General features: G+C 45.2%; 1 protein-coding gene across 1 annotated transcript in view; it reads left to right on the forward strand.

Annotated features, from left to right (window-relative positions):
- SLC37A1 (solute carrier family 37 member 1) overlaps positions 1–22,044 on the forward strand; it is an 82,464-nt gene that overhangs the window by 13,805 nt on the left and 46,615 nt on the right. The window contains exons 3-4 of the mRNA XM_055569743.1: positions 10,937–11,018; positions 21,080–21,212. Coding sequence (XP_055425718.1) covers positions 10,937–11,018; positions 21,080–21,212 — 215 coding nt within the window. The remainder of the gene's footprint in view (positions 1–10,936; positions 11,019–21,079; positions 21,213–22,044) is intronic.

The raw sequence follows: 22,044 nt of genomic DNA on the forward strand, positions 1-22,044 counted from the left end.
AGCAGTTGTAATAATAACGTGATAAAAGGTATCTACAGTTACATGAACAAAGGACAGTTTTTCAAATGAAGAGACATGAGTTACATCTGTCTGCCAGAGTACGTTAGGTTTGAGACCATGAGGATTAACTCCCATAGGTAGATTATTATAAACAGTGGGGCAGTGTAAGCAAGAACGCACAATCTCTCGAGCAGTCTCTCTGGGAATTTGGAATTGATGTCTTAAAGCAGTAGCGTATTGATGATGAAGTGAGTGAGAGGCTCTGGCCTCCTCAATCACAGTAGCCACAGTATTTCTGGTTAACAAGTCAGCCAAATCATTAAAGGCATTTAAAGGGCCAGGCAATCTGGAATGAGCCCGAATGTGTCCAATGAAAAATATTTTTTTTTTTTCCAAATTTGTTGTTGTAACTTAGTTAACAAATGAAATATGGTGGTTTTATTTTCAGGCAAAACCGCAGTTTCAATGTGTGGAATCAGCCTGACCACATACTGAGAATCAGAGTAAAGATTAAATTCTTCATCTGCAAACATAGCAAAAGCCTCTATGACTGCTGTTATTTCAGCTCTTTGAGCTGAAGTTTTTTGTGTTTTTAAAACTTTTTGGTGATTTTTAGTAACTATGGAGGCTTTACCGTTTGTTGTCTATCAGTAAAAACTATTTGAACATTTGGAACAGGAGATTGTTTATATCTGACAGGAAAATTAACTGGATGTCTGGATATAAAATTCAACAAAACATGTGAAGGTAAATGATGCAAAAATTTTGACCAAAATAGTTTCCTATAGCAATCTGCCAATTTTCAAACATTAGAAGCACATCAAGTTGTTCTTTATTATATGGAATTACAATTTCTGATGGCTCTTTACCAAATAATTCAATGTTCCGCTTTTTTCCTTTAATATCAAAGTAGCTATCAATCTTGGATAAGAAGCCGCTACTTTTTTAGTTTGAGCGGGAAGATGGACCCACTCTAGGGAGCCGTTTTGCCATAAAACCAATTTTTTGTCTGGCTTCCCCAATTACACCTATGGGGGTTTTATGGCAAAGGAATTGTCAAGCAGTTGTCAATTTAATTTTTTAATTTTTAAAATTTACATTTTAACAACATGAATTTAAAGATATGTTAATTTAGGTCTAACGTTTAGTTTAGGTCTTTGTATAAATTTAAAAAATAAACGTATAACCTCCTTATCTCATTTTAGTATACAGATATACCTAAATGCAAAATGTATTTATATAGTTTATACTTGTTACCATATAATATATATAAATCGATATACTTGAATTAATCTTTATAATTAATATATTAATATATATATTACAGCAATACAATACGTACACAGCTAATACCAACCAACACAAACCAATGCACTGCAATAATACATGTCACACATATATAATAATACAGTATATAGAACATATATCACAGTACATCAATCCATACCAATTAATATCAGCCATTCACACATTATATTACTGTAATATATATTCAATTATACAGTATATATATAATATGCATATATAGTATACATATTAATTTATATACAAATTAATTAAGTATAGATCTATAAATAGAATTAGGTATACCTTCATTATATTTTATTTATACCCATACCTAACTAGGCAAACTGTAATTATGTAAATATATTTATATTATGTATTTATAACAACATATAAAGTATTGTTAATTGTACCGCCTGTTGATGACTAAGAAATTGAGAAAACCCTTTTCTGAGTATCTCTTATTTGAGACAGCACGTCCCTCCCCCATAGGGTAAAGGGGAGCATAGGAACTACATAGGGTTGGAAAGTTCCACAGGTATCTTCAAACTTTCAATCTAACATTTTTGAACTTTTAACTACTGTGGGGGCTTGAGGGCAAATGAAACAAAATTTGACTCCTGAAATCTATCAGGGCAACTTGCCAATCATCACTATTTTGTAAAAGACTTGCAGTTGATCCTTATTAAGTGAAACTATTATATTTGCTACTTCTTTTTTAAAAAGTTCTACACTTCTTATTTCTTCCTTTTATAATTAATTGTGTCACCAAGCTGGGAAAAGATAAAACTATTTTTCTTGGGGTCACTGGTCACAAGCACTCTGTAGGTGTATGTTCTGTGGCAAGAATAATTTAATCTCATCTTTTGGTAATATTAATCTTAATTAACTGATCATTTAAAGTCTCATCTACTTTAACAAGAGCCGTCTGTCTCATTTAGTCAACTTTCTCTTAGAACTGGAATTAGGATTGCTTTTTAAGTAATCAAAGGCTTTAAATCTGCAGTAGTCAGTTTTAAATGTGGGCGTATCCAATTACTGTCCCCTAATAACCCCTAATAATTTTTGGAAATCATTTAAAGTTAGTAAACAGTCTCTCTGCAGCTTCAAATGGGCATTATCAATTTTTAAAACTTTTGGCACCTAAATATGAGAAGCAAGTAAAGAGGTGCTGCACAACATCTTTATAAGCTTCTCCAATTATCATTTTGTAAACTAAATCTGGTCTATAGCTTTTTATATGACAAGTAACCATCTAACTTTGCTTGAATACTTCCAGCAACGGGGAACTCACTACTCTTCAAGGTTTTAAACTCTCCCTCACCTTTTTCTCTATAGCATTCTCACTCCACTTTTTCTAATCTCACCAACTCATTTTCAGTAGTATGTGTTGGCCAGGAACTGGGTCAGTCTTTTCCAGAAATGTTAAGAGACGTCTGTTCTTGTGTCTAATAGCCCTGACATTTTATTTTCTTGAATTAAAAGATCTTTTAAAGGCCTTGGAGCTGTAATTTCCTGGCACCCAAAAGGCTAGATCACTAGATCTAAATGTTTTGTGGCTCTTAGCTTGAGAAGTCAAATTTTTTCCTGTCTGATAAGGTAAAAGCAAAAACTGTGTTCTTTTTTGACCTTTATTAATTTGTACAGTTTTGGTAGGCGGCAAGATCAAAACTTTAATTTTTCCAATATAATCAGAATCTACCACACCATACACCACCGAAATTTTCTTTTTCTTTTTTTTTTCTTTTTTTTTTTTTTTTTTTTTTTTTTTTTTTTAAGAAAGCGAGCTACGCCCTAGCACAAGTCCTACAATGTCCTCAGGTAGGGGCCAGCCACTCTCATTGGAATTGGAGTAACCAGCTCGTCAAGGGTTAATATTGTTGCTAAATCCCCTTACCGTTTTTCTCTTAGCCTGGGTGAGACCCCCCTGAGGGGGTTTTCTCCAAGGAGCACGCTCCGCATATTGTGCAGTCTGTTTTAAAAGCTCCACTGTTTAAAAACTTTTTATCTTCTTCAGGCTTAGGCAACACTTTGAGAGGCTTTGGGGGCAAAGCGGGGAACTCTTGGGCCCTGAAAAGCGCAAACGGAGGCGGCGGCGATGGCCTTAAATCATAAAGTGGTGGATAAGTTTTTTGTTTTTTGTTTTTTAAAGGTTTGTGCAGAGCGGGAGGGAGCTTGCCAGGGCACCTGGTCACAGCGTCTCTTACTGTCTTTTTCTCTCTCTTCCTGCCTTTCTCACTTTTTTCTCACCCTTCTTTTTTTGCTACCCTTCTTTCTTTCGTTTTTTTCTCTTTACCCTCTTTTCTTCCTTAATTTTTTTTTTCTATCTTTTTCTCTGTATCTCTTTTTTTAACTTCCTTTTTCTATCTTGTTGCGTTCTCTAATACTTTTCTGTTCCTCTTTTTCACTCTTTAGCTCTTTCTCTATCTTTACATCTTTCTCTATTCTTTCCTTTTTCACTTTTTTTTTTTCTTTTTTTCTTTTTTTCTTTTTTTTTTTTTTTTTTTTTTATTTTTGCTTGGGTGAGGCCCCCCGAGGGGTTTTTGTGCAATGAGCAGGCTCTGTATATTGTGTATTCTTTAAAAGCTCCTTTGTTTTAAAAAAAAAATCTTTTTTATCTTTTTCAGCTTTAGGCAATGTTCTGGGAGACTTTGGATGTAAACTGGGGAATTTTTAGGCCCTGGGAGGTGCAAGCGGAGGTGGGGTAGTTGCCTTAAATCAGAAATTGTTGGATAAATTTTTAAAGGTTTGTGTAGAGGGGGAGGGGGCTCGCCAGGGCGCCCGGCCGCAGCGTCCTGTAAGCCCTCTCCTTTTTCGGGAGGTAGAGCACAGTCTCCCTCCTTTCTTTTGTCAATGGCAGAAAATATGATCTGCGCAGAAGGTGGAGACCCACTACCATCCACCGCTATAGCTTCTCCCATAGGCTATCCCACAGCCTCATGAGGAGGGTCCAGAACATTTTTAATCATATTTATAGGATAAGTTTTTAGTTGTTTTTTACCTTCACCCAAGTATCTAAATTAACAGTAGCCTCTTTATCAGTTTGAAGATTACTTGTATAAAGAGTTGCCATTCTTAGTTTCAGTGCTACCCATGTCAGAAAATTAAGTGTAATAGAAGATAAAGCTTTTAGCTTTTAAAAGATCAGGCTTTTTTTTGGCCTTTTAACTTCAGAAACCGTTTTTTCTCTCTAACTCTTTAACACTTTCAACACTTCCCACTCTTACTCGCCCTGTCTATCCTACAGGGGGGTCCGCGGCACCCTGAGTGGGGTCCTATCCGTCCCTAAAATTTAACACTTGGGGAAAGGGTTGGGGACCTACCTTCGAATGTCCCCTGTTCGGGCGCCACCTGCCGGGGTCCAGCCCCGGCTGATCCAGGGTATTCGAAGCGGGGACGGCGTCGGCGACCTATTTATATTTATTTATTCATCAAAGATTCAAAGAGTAATAGAATGAGGATAGCTCAGTGAAGAAATTCAGTGGAGAAAAGCGGCTGAAATAAGGATAGCTCAGTAGGAAAATTCAGTGGAGAAAAGAAGCTGAGTGGCTTGGTTTACGCGGAAAATCAATATAACCCGTGACACCAGGTTAGCTCTGACCACGGAGGCCGCAGGCGCCCTCTCGAATAGCGGAAGGTGCCCCACCTTAGACACCTTCTCGAGTGGGTCTTAGAAGCCCAGGCAAATAAATGGTCGCAGAGGACATCCACGCTCCAGATGGACGCTCAGCCGGAAGTTAAAGGGAAGAATGACATGGGGAGACCAAGTTTCAGTGAACAAGGCCCGCACTTTATTTTCCAAAGTAGTTTTTATACCTTAAGTTATGCATAGAGGATAATGGGGGAAGGGGTAGAGTCATGCAGCAAGCCAGGCTTTCTTCCTGCAAACTTATCATATGCAAAAGTTCAGGTGATTGACATCATCTTCTGGCCCGGAGGCCTGTTAACATTTTAAGAAACTTATCTTTCTCTAAAGGTGATTATTCCAAAGTCAGGCGCCAGTCTTCCAAAAAGCATTGGACAAAGCGGCATTTTACATTTCTATACACCCATTATATCAATCAATACACTGTCAAGGACACAGTAGGTAAGGAGTATGGAGACTTAGCAGCAAACATTGGCCCAACAAGTGAAAAACCCTTCACCAATACATTTTCTAATCAATCTTTTAACTACTCAAAGGAATCTGTGTTTAGGCAGTTTAGAACATCTCCTGCCTCTCACAGTTGGGAGGCTCTGAACAATCACATGTGGCCGGAAAAACCCATTCAGGCAGGCTAGAGGATTTCCAAAGGAGTTTGTAGGTTGAAACACTGTCACATCCAGGAATTATTAACTGGAGCTGTGAGCTAACTCTTTTTTCAGAGAGAGGTAGTGGGGGACAGCCCCCCGTAAAGTCAGAGGTGTAGGTGAAAGCACAAAGCAGAAAGTAGGCAGACTCTGGTTTTGGGGGTAGATGCTCGAGAATTTCCAGGGGGACTCCTGAGGCTCGATCCCGCCTTTGCGTATGCCGAGCCTCTTTCCTCATGACCTTTGTCATGGGTGGAGTGCCGCACGCTGGCTCTCAGCAGTGATAGAATTCCAGTTGAGCTATTCCAGATCCTCACTCAATATGCAATATGCCGGCTCCCAGCAGTCGGTGATGCCATCCAACCATCTCATCCTCTGCCATCCCATTCTCCTCCCACCTTCAATCTTTCCCAGCATCAGCATCTTTTCCAATGAGTCGGTTCTTCACATCAAGTAGCCAAAATATTGGAGCTTCAGCTTCAGCATCAGTCCTTCCAATGAATATTCAGGACTGATTTCCTTTAGGACTGACTGGTTGGATCTTCTTGCAGTCCAAAGGACTCTCAAGAGTCTTCTCCAATACCACAGTTCATAAGCATCAATTCTTCAGCACTCAACTTTCTTTATAGGAGTTGAGTATGACCTCAGCTAATTACCTCTGCAAGACCTGATTTCCAAAATAAGGTCACATTCTAAGATTTATAATGGACATCAGTTTGGGGAGTCACAAAGAATCAGACACGACTGAGCAACTTTCACTTTCAGTTTTGGGGAAACAGCATTAAACCCACTGCAAGATGGATAAAACAAATATTATCCAAAATCCTTACTTCGTAAATGACAAAGGAAGAAAGTAGGTGAGGATAGAATTACAAAATGGGAAAGAACTTCCAGAGGGCTATTTAGGCCTTTCATCCCCATAATCCAGGATAACCCCCAGAAGTGAGAAGTCTGCTTGCCTTCCAGGACAAGGGTGTTGCCATGGCCACTAGGAAGGTACCAACCCCACAGCGTGGCTGCTGTAATTTAAAAGTGACCAGTGGGGCCATGGTCAGACCTTCTGGAAGGGAAAACTCAACCTCTAGTGGCCGGCCTTTCCCATCTCCCCAGGGTTCTACGTAAGAAGATGCGGAAAGAGGGAGAAAGGATAGACTTGGAAACAGAGAGAATAGAGTTGATCTGATGGTTTCTAAATAAATGATAGAGGTTCCTCTTCTGGAGACACTTAATTCCGTCTCTAGGAAATGCCTGGTGTGCAGTGTAAGTTGACCTTTGCCCTGATTCTGCAGGGCAGGTTGCCTCCGAGTTCCCTGCTAAGGTCATGGAGCAAGTGGCAAAGTCTGATGGGCCTCCTGAGAGCTGGTGCTATCAGCTGGGCTTACAAGCATCCCCTGATCTTCCTAGACAATATTGGGCCACCTCAGGTGGTAAAGAAACTGCCTGCAATGCGGGAGACCTGGGATCCCTGGGTTGGGAAGATCCCCTGGAAGAGGGAACTGCTACCCACTCCAGTATTCTTGCGTAGAGAATTCCATGGACAGAGGAGCCTGACAGACTACAATCCATGGGGTCGCAAAGGGTCAGACACAACTGAGGGACTCTCACTTTCACTTTCTAGTGCTCTTGGGGCTTCCCAGGTGGCGCTAGTGGTAAAGAACCCACCTGCTAATGCAGGAGACATAAGAGACTCAGGTTCAATCCCTGGGTCAGGAAGACCCCCTGGGGGAGGGCATGGCAACCCACTCCTGTATTGTTGCCTGGAGAATCCCATGGACAGAGGAGCCTGTCAGGCTACAGTTCATGGAGTTCAAAGTCAGATATGACTGAAGCGACTTAGCATGGCAGGCACGGCTTGTACTCTTCCCAGAGGGGCTGATTCATTAGGGTGTTTCACTTCCACATAAAACTGAACTGAAAACATCCAGAGACAAGTTCTCCACTCTGTAGTCCCCAATGACTGTGCTCCGGTCCACATCACCATGCATGGGGCAGTCCTGGGACCTCCATCCACCCTGCAGGCTCTGTGCAAGTGAGCTTCACTTGCAGAACCACCCACGAGAGAAGGAGGCAGGGGTCCTAGAGAAGGAGGCAGGGGTCCCAGGAAGGAGAAAGGGGTCCCAAGGAAGGAGGCAGAGGCCCCATAGAAGGAGGCAGGGGCCCCAGAGAAAGAGGCAGGGGCCCTGGAGAAGCAAGCAGGGGCCCGGGATGACTGGCTAGTTTTCAGTAACCTGTATAGCTGAGACAGCCTAAATATGAATGCAGGTGTATTAGGGCCGCAGGGCCTTTTAGACCTGGACACAAGACAAACTCTCTGTTTCTGGGTTTATTTATTCTATTTAATAGATATATTAAATATATTTTAATATTAATATTTATATTTTAAACATTCTTAATAAAACTAGAATGTTTATAAGTGGGAAGTTCTGGGTAGAGAGTGGCGAACATGAGCCCAAGGCCCATTTAAGTAGAGCCGCTCGCTCCACATCCTTCTGGGCTAGGTGATGATGAGATTCTCCTGGTGGGTAGCACACCTGTAAGCCAGTGGTACATAGCATCCCTGAGGGCTCCGGATCTTTCTCTCAGACTCTGGTTCTGGAGGGGCTGGAGGTGACTCAGTCTGAGAACATTTTCTTACTCCTTGTGGAGGTGAGAAAAGGGAACTCTGCATTCAAATGGGGGCTGACCGAGGTCGCCCCTAGCCTACATCAGCCCTAGCAAGTAGTCATCTGAGTGACCAGTGGATCTAGCTGTGGGTTGGAGAGTCAAGTGTTGAAAGTTCCAGTGGTCCAGAATGTTTGTAAGTTAGCACAGAGGAGCAGTGGGTGGGATCATGGAGAGATACCAGCAAAGAAGTGAGAGCCCCCCACTCCTACCAGGATGACAACTTTCAGAAATATAAGGACAAAGGCTGGATTTTGGTCACCAATCCACTGAACTTGCAGTCTGTATTCTTTGAGGTAGATGACACAGTCATTTTGTTATAGTTGCACATTTTTCCTGTCTGCTCATTGATAGGGACTTGAAGAGCAAAGAAGCCTAGGAAACTCATCAGCAAGCATTTCCTTGCTGAGGAATAGAGCCTGGGGGCATTCATTTTACAAGTGTTTATTGAATAGCTGGTAAGTTGGTGTGGTGCGTACTCGCTGAGCACAGGTGTTCCAGAGGTTGAAGTTTTGAGTCCTATTGTACTACCAAGTCTTTTTTCCCCCATCTGAAATATGACATTTTTTTTTTTAATCTGGAAATATTCAACTCCTACCTTTTCTGGAGTCAGGGCTTCCCTGGTGGTTCACATGGTAAAGTGTCTGCCTGCAAAGCAGGAGACCCAGGTTTGATCCCTGGGTCAGGAAAATCCCCTGGAGAAGGACATGGCAACCCACCCCAGTATTCTTGCCTGGAGAATCCCATGGACAGAGGAGCCTGGCATGCTACAGTCCATGGGGTCGAGAAGTCTCAGACATGATTGAGCAACTTCACTTACTTACTTTTCTGGTGGCCAGAGAGGCAGATACCCCTAGGAGTCTTTATGTTAGTGAAGGAAGCTGACCTTGAGAACTAAATCACAACACTGGAAACGTGGGTAGAGATAGGAGGAAGTTGTTGTTCAGTAGCTAAGTCATGTCTGACTCTTTGAGACCCCATGGACTACAGCATGCCAGTCTCCCAGGGTTTACTTGGATTCATGTCCATTGAGTCGGTGATGCTATCCAACCATCTCTTCCTCTGCCACCCATTTCTCCCAAGGGTCCTTCCATATCGAGGGCCTTAGAATGAGCCGCCCTCCTGGGGTTGTGGCTCCCCTGCAGAGAAAGAGAGAGGTGGCCCCTCCGGGTTCTGTGGCCTCTGCCTTCACCTTGGTTAATGACCAAGTGAAGCCTGCATGCAGTTTGAAGGTCATTGGCATTTCCAGAACAGAACAGAATGGATTCTTCAGGGTTGGGAGCTGGGCCTCAAGACGCAGAGGGCCTGCCTTCCTGGCTGGAGCCCCTTGTCATCTCTTGCCAAGGACTTTTTCCTCCTGACCTGTTTTCTTCCCTGAAGGGTTGTTTTTCTATAGCATGGTTCAAACATTCAGACTAGAATAAACTTTCATCTTCTTGCTAGAGCATCTTGTCTGTCGCTCCATACAGCTCAGCTCTTCCTCTCAAACTGCTTTTCTCGTAAACCCAGGCTCTCGGCCAATAGTTTTTATGTCATTGACCTTATTCATAGCTTGTTGGCATCACTGAGTTGTTCTCACTGAGGTCAGTGAAATATTTATATTTCTTTATTTCTTGTGTCCTTCTAAAAAGTTGCAGAGAAGCTAAAAAGTAAAAAAAAATAAATACGATCTTAAATGCCCAGGATAGCAGGCTTGTAAGTCACTTGCAGTTAATTTTGTTACAAATTAAATAATCTTTTTTTTTGTCTACTTTTTAAACACGTGTGCATCTGGGTCCTAGATTCCTCTTTGATTAGTTTTTCCCATGGATGTTTAATTTCAATTTACAAAGTAAAAATGGCACATGTTTTAAATATTCTATTGTAGTGATATGATATATAGGATTCATCTTTGATATAGGACTGAATCAATAGCATACAGCATAAGGAAATTTAAGAATACAGTTGCAATGTATTCTTAATGCATCTTTTATTATGTTGTTGAAGTATAGTTTATTATGTTGTTGAAGTATAGTTGATTTACAATGTTGCATTTAATTTCTGCTGTCCAGCAAAGTGATATACATATTTATGTTCATTTTCATATTCTTATCCATTCTGGTTTATCATGGGATATTAAGTACAGTTCCCTGTGCTATACGGTGGGACGTTGTTGTTTATCCATTCTGTATGCGATAGTCTGTGTCTGGTAGTCCCAAGCCCCCACTCTGTCTCTCCCCCTTGTGGTTACTGCCATGGCAACCCCAGCTCTGTCCTCTCTGTCTGTGAGTCTGTCTGCATTTTGTAGATGAGCTCATTTGTGTCAGATTCCATGTATAAGTGATGTTATGAGTATTTGTCTTCCTCTTTCTGACCTATTTTGCTTCGTATGATATATCTGGGTCCGTCTGTGTTGCTGCAAATGGCATTATTTCCTTCTTTTTAATGGTTGAGTAATACTCCACTGTGTGTGTGTGTGTGTGTGTGTGTGTGTGTGTGTGTACACACACACACCGCACCTTCTTTATCCATTCATCTGTCGATGGATGTGTACGTTGTTTCCATGCCTTGGTTTTTGTGAATGGTGCTGCTGCGAACACAGGGGAGCATGGGCCTTTGTGAACTCTACTTTTGCCTGGGCATGTGCCCAGGAGTGGGATTGCTGTCTCATCTGGCATCTGATATTATTTTATGTCATCCCTGCCACTGTTTTGTGTTTCAGGTACAGAGCCTTCATTTTTATTTTGACATTTTTGCTGTATGCAAGTTTTCACTTATCTCGAAAGCCTATCAGCATAGTTAAGGTAAGAAATCATTCAAAGCACTCGGTTCATTTCCTGCCTGTAATCTCTATAAGGAACAAGTTACTTTAAGAGCCACTTGTGGGGGAGGGGAGTGTGAGGGAGAGTCGTGAGATAAATGGAGAAAATGGATTGTTTGAGAAGCAAGCTATTTTGCTGCTCTGCTTTTTGGTTTCTCTTTCTCCCGAATCTAAAATCTCTAAACTGGTTTTAGGATTTATAATTTCAGTGGTAGTATATTTTCAGTTATATTCATTGACCGTTCCAGAATTCTAGATCTTGGTTAAATATCTATTCTGTCTTATATGAATTTTCTCTCCAAATATATCTGACCTAAATTGCTCCCCAAATTGCTTCCGCGGTCATTAGGTTTTCATTCTAAGTCTGACAATGGTTCTGCTTCTTCATTATTCTTAGAACACTGGGTTTCTGTGTGAATGATGGGTGGGCAGGAGTTATTAAGCAGGCATTTAACTTGACTTGAAGAAAAGGAGATTAAAGTAGACATTCCTACATAATAGCCAATTATAACTTGGGGGAAAAGCAGGAATCGGAATGACATCATTTTGCCTGCAGACTGTCAGCAGGCTTGAATGACTTTTGACTCTTTATTATAGAATGACGAGGAACTCATCCAGGGCCAAAGAGAGTTCATTTACAGCTCAACTGCCCCCCTCTGCCCCGCAACCCACCAGCCCCCCCACCCCCACTTTCTCCTCGCTGGCGGGGCTCTGGTCCAGGACTGTAATTCCTCTGACCTTTGTGGTCCTGGATCCTCTGCTCCCCCAGGGGCCCGAGTGCTGGACAGCTGCCTTCGTGGCCTACAGGCCAGTGGCAGCGCCAAGGCTGGAGCTTCTCTGGACAGTTCTGTGCTCCCTGCACTCTAGCAATTCCCACTGGATGTGAAACATAGTCCATTCACCCCAAGGAATCTGCCATTCCTCCTTGAGCTCTAGTAAGCAGGAATTTCCCCAGCCCTTCAAGTCACTTTTAATAGTCTCCCTTTTTTTGATATGCCAAGTTTTAATAACTATGGAAATATTTGCAGACCTTAAAATGTGGTTTTCAAAAGAGAGAAAGGGACAGGGCAAGAGATGGTGGGCCTTTATCCACTCTACCAGCATCTTTAAAACCAGTACCAAGGACCAACCGCCCCTGGAAAGTTAAATACAACTCCTTCCTGTCTTCCTGGTTAGGGAAATAAACATATGACTCAAGAAAGGCAAGTTATGAAAATGGGAGAGATGGTTGAAGGGGCCTTAGTGAGTGCTGTGGAACTGAAGGAGCTAGAGAGGTCTGGAGCTTTCCTGAGGTTCAGGATCCAACCTAAAAGGCTGGGTTTGGATCCTGGGGCCAGCGCCCGATGTGCTAGGTGGAGGGTGGCTGTCACCCTGCAGCAGCAGCCTGACAAGTGAAGGGCCTGTGTTTGGACTGGGGTGGCAGCCCACTCCAGTACTCTTGCCTGGCAAATCCCATGGACGGAGGACCCTGGTAGGCTGCAGTCCATGGGGTCACGAAGAGTCGGACACAACTGAGCAGCGACTTCCCTTTCACTTTTCACTTTCATGCATTGGAGGAGGAAATGGCAACCCACTCCAGTGTTCTTGCCTGGAGAATCCCAGGGAGCGGGGAGCCTGGTGGGCTGTCGTCTATGGGGTCACACAGAGTTGGACACGACTGAAGTGACTTAGCAGCAGCAGCCCACAGGTGAGCTGGACACCAGAGGGTCTCCTTCTGATGGTCATGTGCATCCCCTTGTAGCCAGGGCCACTCTCCTGGCTTCCCTGATGGGGGCTTGGGGCTTAATGATGAGACGGTCCTGTGAGCAGCTTAGTTGAGTTTTCATCAGTCACAGTAACTGTGGCTGAGCCCCCAGCCTGACCAGGTGCATGAGTCCCTTGTTTAATATCATCATCACAGTTGTCCTGAGAGTGTCCCTTTGAGGAAATTGAGACTCTGGAGCCTAATTCCTCCATGAAGGCTGGGACCACGCCACGTGAATTCCATGACTTCAGGGTCCCTGCCCTTAACCTCACTGGCTCAGGGTCTCTGTTGTCCAGTTGCTCAGTTTTGCCTGACTTTTTGCGACCCCATGGACTGTAGCACACCAGGCTTCCCTGTCCTTCACCATCTCCCAGAGCTTGCTCAAGCTCATGTCCATTGAGTGGGTGATGCCATCCAACCATTTCATCTTCTGTTGCCCTCAATCTTTCCCAGCATCAGGGTCTTTTCCAGTGCGTCAGTTCTTCCCATCAGGTGGCCAAAATATTAGAGCTTCACTTTCAGCCTCAGTCCTTCCAATGAACATTCAGGGTTTCAGGGCCTCTAGGATAGGTTTAAGTACCTAAGTACATTCACAGCATCACCCCTAGATTTTCCTCAACACACATATGGTCTGACTCAGCACCTTCAATGTGCCTGGTTGTGGATTAGCCTCATCAGAACCCAGGAGCTTCTTGACCTTCTGAGATGGATGACATGGCCCACTACATGTGATACCTTCCTTTGTAATGCCTTACAAGGCTTTCACATGCCTGACTTAGCTCATCTTATGTATAAACCTAGAAGATCCTGTTGACCCACGGGACAGTTTGAATTATCTCTCACCCATATTTATTAAAACATTATGAATAAATAAAAATATATTTGCTTCCCTAGAATTGATCACCAGGGGCGGTAACTTATATAGCGATTCACATTCTTTCATGTCATTTATAGTGACCTGACATGTCATGTCAGCATGAGGCTACTTTGTTTATACTTACTGCTGATATCTGTCATTTTCTCTGATTTTAGTAGATAGCAAAAAGGAAAAATAAGTGATAAAGATGAAAACAGGTCTGGGAGGAGGTGGGGTTACAACCTCGTTCTCTTTTCAGCTGCTCTAGATCTAGCCCCGCCTCCTACCTAGAGGCTGGAGGGACACTCGGTGAGGAAGTCTTCCCTGCCGCCCCCTGCCCTGGGCTGGGCCAGAACAAAAGCCTGAAAGTAGGGGATTCGGAAAGCTGCTGGGATCCAGGTTCTCCGGGGGGCAGAGACCACTCTGAGTGTGAATGTTCAGCTCTCTCTGCACACACGGGACCAGGAGAAGAAAGCTCTGAAGTCCAGAGGCGGACAGAAAACAAAGCCTGAGGGACTGGAAGTGCTCACCTTGGCTTTGGAGGGAAACTTGCTATCTGGAAAGTTCCACTCTTCCTAAGTATTTGTATTTAAATAGGATGCAACTCCAATGAAAATCTCAGCAGTGTCTTTGTTAATTGAATTAAATAACCTTTTATATGGACTTCCCAGGTGGCACTAGTGGTAAAGAACCTGCCTGCCAGCGCAGGGGATGTAAGAGACTCGGGTTCAAGCGCCCTGGGGCGAGAGGATCCCCTGGAGGAGGCACAGCAGCCCACTCCTCTATGAAAAGAATGTCCAAGAATTAATTACCAAATTGTGAAAAAGATAACATTTTTAAGCCCCTATAATCAAATGATTATGGTATTGCATGAAAGGAAACAAGGAGGTCAGTAGAATAGCATAAAAAATACTGTAGAAGCACAGTCGAATGGCGACAGGTGATGGGAAAAGGATAACTCGTCTAATAAGCAGTGATTCATCTGGAAGCTTCATAATATTGAACCTCTATCATATAAAACAAATGGATGAATTAAAGATTTAAATGTGAAGAATGAAAAGTACAAATCCAAGAACAAGATCATGTCCATTTTAGGGGTGTAAAGTGGGGAAACCCAGAGCAACGATGGGCGGAGGCGCTGAAGAGGCAGTTCTCGGGCAAGGGATCCGAATTTCAGGAGCTGCACTGACTGTGTGCAAGCTTGCTGATATCTGCAAGTGCAAGTTCAAGTAACAATGTGTCACTTTATACCCACTAATGGGCAGAGCATATAAGACAGTGACAGCCCTTGCCAGATGCGAAGGCTTTACAACCTTCTGGAAAGTGTCTGGGTAACACCTGTTGACATTAAAAATGCTTGTCCTTCAGTTCCTGCTTCTGGGAACTTTGTCCATAAAGATAAAAGCACTTAGGAATATCCGCATAAGCATCTTATTGCATCTTTATTGTAGCCTTATTGGCAATTAAAAAAAAAGGGAAAAGGGGAGAGGAAAAACCCTGGCTATTATGGGAACTTAATCAGCAGGTGAAAGGTTGAATAAATTACAGTAAATTCATATTCTGATATGTACAACTACTTTAAAAGTTAATTAGAGCACAATCAGTTGATGCAGAAAAATTCCTCGGAGGTATTTTTGAGTAAAAAGAGTGAAAGTGTACATAAGTCCATGTAGAATGATCCCATTAAAAAATAGACAGTGACCCCAAGGCCTCCGGGTGTATTTCTGAACGCCTGTGTAAGTGGGCGTGTGTCCGCATATGCAGGTGTGTGTCTTCATGCGGCGCCTGTGACACAGACGAGCTGACCACCAGCAGGTGCTGCCGTAAGTGGGGCACCGCTTGTCTCTTCCCCCTGCTCTGAGCACTATCTTGTTCACTCTTGCTGCTGTAACAAAACCCCACAGACTGGATGGCTGTAAACAGCAGACGTTCTTGCTCATGGTCCTGGAGCCTGGACTTGCCCAGTCATGGTGGCAGCATCGTCAGTTTCTTCCAGCCTGCAGGCAGCCACCTCGTGTCTTCATATGCTAGAAGGCTGAGGAGCTCTCTGGGGTCCTTTTTTTTTTTTTTAATCTTATTTATTTATAATTGAAAGATAACTACTTTACAATATTTTGTTGGTTTCTGCCTGTATCAACATGAATCAGAGATATGTTCCCTCCCTCTTGAACCTCCCTCCACCTCCAATATCCCACCTTTCCAGGTTGTCACAGAGCACTGGTTTGAGCTCCATGAGTCATACAGCAAATTCCCACTGGTTGTCTACTTTACATAGGGCAATGTATATGTTTCCATGCTAGAGTAGCACGCAGGTCCCTTTAAAAGGGCACTTAGCAGTGGCCACAGGACTGGAAAAGGTCAGTTTTCATTCCAATCCCAAAGAAAGGCAATTCCAAAGAATGCTCAAACTACCGCACAATTGCACTCATCTCACATTCTAGTAAAGTAATGCTCAAAATTCTGCAAGCCAGGCTTCAGCAATACGTGAACCGTGAACTTCCAGATGTTCAAGCTGGTTTTTGAAAAGGCAGAGGAACCAGAGATCAAATCGCCAACATCCACTGGATCATGGAAAAAGCATGAGAGTTCCAAAAAAACACCTATTTCTGCTTTACTGACTATACCAAAGCCTTTGACTGTGTGGATCACAATAAACTGGAAATTCTGAAAGAGATGGGAATACCAGACCACCTGAACTGCCTCTTGGGAAACCTATATGCAGGTCAGGAAGCAACAGTTAGAACTGGACATGGAAAAACAGACTGGTTCCAAATAGGAAAAGGAGTACGTCAAGGCTGTATATTGTCACCCTGCTTATTTAACTTCTATGCAGAGTACATCATGAGAAACACTGGGCTGGAAGAAGCACAAACTGGAATCAAGATTGCCGGGAGAAATATCAATAACCTCAGAGATGCAGATAACACCACCCTTATGACAGAAAGTGAAGAAGAACTAAAGAGCCTCTTGATGAAAGTGAAAGAGGAGAGTGAAAAAGTTGGCTTAAAGCTCAACATTCAGAAAACTAAGATCGTGGCATCTTAGTCCCATCACTTCATGGGAAATAGATGGGGAAACAGTGGAAACAGTGGTTGACTTTATTTTTTGGGGCTCCAAAATCACTGCAGATGGTGATTGCAGCCATGAAATTAAAAGATGCTTACTCATTGGAAGGAAAGTTATGACCAATCTAGATAGCATATTCAAAAGCAGAGACATTACTTTGCCAACAAAGGTCCATCTAGTCAAGGCTATGGTTTTTCCAGTGGTTATGTATGGATGTGAGAGTTGAACTGTGAAGAAAGCTGAGTGCCAAAGAATTGATGCTTTTGAACTGTGGTGTTGGAGAAGACTCTTGAGAGTCCCTTGGAGTGCAAGGAGATCAAATCAATCCATTCTAAAGGAAATCAGTCCTGGGTGTTCTTTGGAAGGACTGATGCTAAAGCTGAAACTCCAATACTTTGGCCACCTCATGTGAAGAGTTGACTCATTGGAAAAGACCCTGATGCAGGGAGGGATTGGGGGTAGGAGGAGAAGGGGATGACAGAGGATGAGATGGCTGGATGGCATCACCAACTCGATGGATATGAGTTTGAGTGAACCCCGGGAGCTGGTGATGGACAGGGAGGCCTGGCATGCTGCAGTTCATGGGGTCACAAAGCGTCAGACATGACTGAGCGACTGAACTGAACTGAACCCCATTTATGGACTTTCCTGGTGGCTCCAACAGTAAAGCGTCTGTCTACAATGTGGGAGACCAGGGTTCGATCCCTGGGTTGGGAAGATGCCCTGGAGAAGGAAATGGCAATCCACTTCAGTACTATTGCCTGGAAAATCCTATGGACAGAGGAGCCTGGTAGGCTACAGTCCATGGGGTCGCCAAGAGTCGGACATGACTAAAGGACTTCACTATCTATAACCCCACTTATGAGGGCTCTACCCTCATGACCTAATCACCTCCTACAGTCCTCCTGTCCTAACACTATCACCTCAGGGGTTAGGTTTCAACATATGAATTTGGTGGGACACCACTACTCAGAGCACAGCAGGCACCAGAACTTTCACTTTTCTTCTAGAACTGCTTTTGCATGTTGCTTCCAAGAGTTCTCTTAACCCAGAGCTTTATAAAAGGAGCGTGAAGGACTAGTTAGAATAAATGGCCCCACACAACCTAACAAGCACTAGAAAGTTTTCTAAACATATGCACTTGGTATGGAGGATGTCATACTTGTATGTGCACATGCGTGCATCTATGTACACGCACACACTAAACTCCACATGTGACCCAAAGGTGGAATGAAGCAGACACAACCCCATCCTCCTGATGAGGCCTGAGTCCCCCGCTTGATTCCTGCTCCCCCACCCCATTGTCACCTGTCAGCATCTTCTGGACCCCTTCCTGATTCCCCCTGGGTTATCTCCTCCATTAGAATGAGCAGCTTCGATGAGGCCTTGGCCAGAGAACCCAAGAGCAAACCCATATTTTTGGAACGAATGAGCAAATAGAGTTTCTCAGCGTATAGTTGTTCAGGTTCAGAGTTTAGAGCATAGGGTCTTCATTAATGTACATTTATATAAAAGACAATTATGCCTAAGTGGCTGATGGGCAAGTGCGTGCGCACCCACCTTGTCCCCGCCCCTCCCCCGCACACAGTGCTGCGTGATGTCATGGCTGTTCTCTGCCTCCTTCCGTCATGCTGATAACCTGTCTTCTCTTGCTCCCCACCCCCCACCTGCCAATCATTGTGGCAGTTCATTTTGTTTTGTGGTTTATTTCGCTGTTCCCATTCCATTGTGTATCACACAGACATTTATTAAACCGTCATGAGCCCTGAGTACCAAGAAGCTTCCATTCTGCTCCTCCTCCCTTGGCATCTCACAACTTTTATTTCTCAGCTGCCACATTGTCTCCTGATTGATTGACTTTTAATAACTGCCTGCTGTGTTTTGATTAATTTCGTGTGTAAAAAATTTGCAAAGGAGACTGCCTTTATGAAAACAGAAGGCTAGCTACCCCCCCAAAATGATTTTATAATATGATAAGAATCAGTTCACCTGGTGAGTTTGTTTTGTTTTTACAAACTAAGATAATCTTAGTTTTATTAATCCTTATCTTCCTGCAAACACCAAGTTTCAGGAATATCCTCAGAACTCATTATACTCAAGTAATCTTCAATCTTTTATTGCTTTTGCTGCAGCCTTTCCATGGGGTGGGGTGGAGATTGCATTTCTCATGTGAAAGAGCCGGGGGAGAAGGGGGCTGAATAAGAGGAGGGGCAGCTGGAGGCGTCAGGGTGCCTCAGTGTGGCTGGACCCCAAACTCACAGCTTAGCCAGTTTCTGAGTGCTTCTGAGGACTGAGCACCCCAGGAGGAGCTCTCCACATACACCTCCACGTGCTCACCTTTACAGCAGCTCTGGGGTGGGCTGCACTGTGCTGGCTCCGTAACGGACGGTGGGAGCTTACCTCCCGTGACTTGGCCGAGGCTGGAAGCCAGAACAGCGGCACCCAGATCCTGGCTCAGAGGCTGTGCCCCTGACCAGCAACACCAAACCAAAACAGGAACCCTCTCCTGCTTGTTGATGAAACAAAAATGGGTGCTTTCTAATCCTTTCCATCCCCTGTGGATGGTGAAAGAGGGTGTGGACCTGCCGTGGGAGCTGCATCTACAATGGTCCTCTTCGCAGACTTCCGTGAGAGGCAGGTGTTAGGAACCCCACATCAGCCTTGCTCACAGGTTTCCGTGCCCCACCCCCAACACACAGCCTACAGGGTCCTCGCATCCTGCCGGGGGCTCCTTCAGTGAAGGGTGAATAGACAACATCAGTGGCACCTCTGGGCCTGGCCCTGATGGCTTCCGAGAGAAGCATCAGGGGAAGGTGGGCAAACACACCCAGCTCCTGAGGGCAAAGACAGGAGATGCTTGCATCAGGTGGGTGGGGAGGTGCTGAAATCCAGCTTCATGGAGAAGGACAGGGCTGCAGGCTCCCCGGGCCCTGTCCTGAGTTCACAGTCATGCCCTCAGCTTCTCAAGTGGCCCGAGGGGGCCCGAGGACACCAAGGTGGTGGCGCCCCACCCCACGACCAGGCAGATGAGCTCAGCTAAGGAAAGCTCTTTGCTGAGTGTTACCTTCAGTTTGGAAACCAGAACCTTGGCTAGTTTTAGGGCCATGTTTATGTTATAGCAAGACAGCCCAGTGATGACGACAAAGCCATGTGACCAGAGTCGCTGGGTCCTGTGTGCCAGGCCAGGTCTCAGGGGTGTGAGTCTGTGTAAAATCAAGAGATGTCCACTCTAGCTAACCACGGCCCTGGCCAGGCGGCCTCTTAAAGGACATCAGCCTCTTTGGTGACTCCCTTCTGAAGAGACAGGGTGTCCACAAAGCACAGGTGGTGGACAGGCCTCCTGGCTGTCCCCACCTTGCAGACTGGGGTCCACTCCACTGCAGTCCTGCTGCTGTGCGTCTTGACCCCGGGGTAGACGCCCCCCCTTCCTGACATCCGCCCAGGCCTGGCCCCTTCAGGCTTCTGCTCCCCCTGAGGGACACCTCCCTTCTACCCTCACTCATACCAGACTGATTGGTTCATCTGAGCCATGTGTAGCAAAAACCCCAGAAAGCCCACAGCAGGAAAGAAGTGGGAGCCGGGGGCCATCTGGGGAGGGACACTGTGTGACCCCCAGGCTGCCTGGGCAGATGCATGCAGTCCTGTCTGCCACTTCTTGTGTTTCAAGGAACAAGTCACCTGTTTCAGGTCCCCATACCATGATGGCCCGGGCTGCCATATGGCACTTTTCAAACGTGCGTGTTCCTCCCTAAGGAGCACCCTGAACTGGTTTTAGGCATGTTTTTGAGATACAATTAGCACAAAGTAAAGTCCACAGACCTCAGTGTCTGGCCTGGCAAATATTTGAGGTCTGGCCCCTGTCCAGCTCTCGAGAGCGCCCTGTGCCTGGCCCCTGTCGTTACCCCACCGTCGCTAGGTGACCACGATCCTCTCAGTGTCACCTGGATTCTTTTCCCTCCTCTTGAGCTCGTGAGCAGAGTCCTCCCACGTGTGCTCCTCTGTGGAAGGCTTATTTTGAGATTCAGCCTCGTGTGGACCTGAAACTTGTTTCAATGATATAAATACAGCAAGATGGATCCATGCATCTGTTTTGGGCACGTGGTCCTGGGTGCAGCCCGGCTGCTCTGAGCAGTGGTCTCTGGGTGGCCGTATGGGCTGTGCTGGCCGTATCTGTGCTCAGGAGGGGCCCGGCGCTGTGGAGCTCAGGAAAGGTCCTCATCAGCAGACATGCAGTGGGTCCTGCAGAGACACTGCCCCAGGAGTGCCTTATCCCCTGAGAACACAGTCACCCTAGGATGGCTGCCCCCACACTGCACCCCTGAACCCCACTGAGTTCTCTCTCTCTCTCTGGCTTCTGTCCACCCCACGGGTGTCCCAGGGTGAATTGCACAGCTACTGCACGGCTTCAAATGATGGGAAAGTCAGATTCAGCAGCCAGAGCCAAAAAGCTAGAGATGCCCCTGCTCACCAGCTCCCAGACAATGGGACCGACTGCGGCTGGGCCCCGTTTGGTGAGTTCTCTGTCTGTTCCCAGCCCCCACCCCCGCCCCTGTGCTCACCCCAAAGCCTTCCTCCACAGGTGGAGACCCCAGAGCTGGCTGGCTGGCCTGGCTCCCCTGGCCCAGCTGATCTTAGCAGCGGTAACAATGCCCTTGGATAGATGCAGCCACGCCTCCGGTTGCAAACTGGTCCCTCCTCCCAGCAAACCAGCCTCCCGCCTTCAGCTGCTGCTGTGTCTCCAGTGCCCTTGTGAAGGGTTGTCCCTTAGCGCAGGGGTTCCCAGCCCCCAGGATCTACTGCCTGGTGATCAGAGGAGCTGATATAATAATAATAATAGAGACAAAGGGCACAATAAATGTAATGCGCTTGAATCATCCTGAAACCATTCCCCCATCCTGGTCCGTGGGGAAATTATCTTGCATGAAACCAGTCCCAGGTACCCAGAAGGTTGGGGAACGCTGGGTTAGTAATTAGATCTACTGAAGTTTGGGCTTCACAGGTGGCGCTAGTGGTAAAGAACCTTCCTGCAAAGCAGGAGACATAATGAGATATGGAATCGATCACTGGGTTGGGAAGATCCCCTGGAGGAGGGCTTGGCTACCCACATCAGTATTCTTTCTTGCCTGGAGAATCCCATGGACAGAGAAGCCTGGCGGTCCATAGGGTTGCCAAGAGTCAGACACAACTGAAGCAGCTTAGCATGCATGCACTACTGAAGGTCATTTGCAGGTTGCATTTGTCCAAGCTGGAAGTCAGGACCGAAAGGGCATAAGCTGTGGGCGGAAACAAGAAAGCTGTGCTGCGGGGCTGGCTGGGGCAGGACTGGGGGGTGATGGTGCTGAA

Source organism: Bubalus kerabau, chromosome 2 (assembly GCF_029407905.1).
Source record: "Bubalus kerabau isolate K-KA32 ecotype Philippines breed swamp buffalo chromosome 2, PCC_UOA_SB_1v2, whole genome shotgun sequence".
NCBI lineage: Eukaryota > Metazoa > Chordata > Mammalia > Artiodactyla > Bovidae > Bubalus > Bubalus kerabau.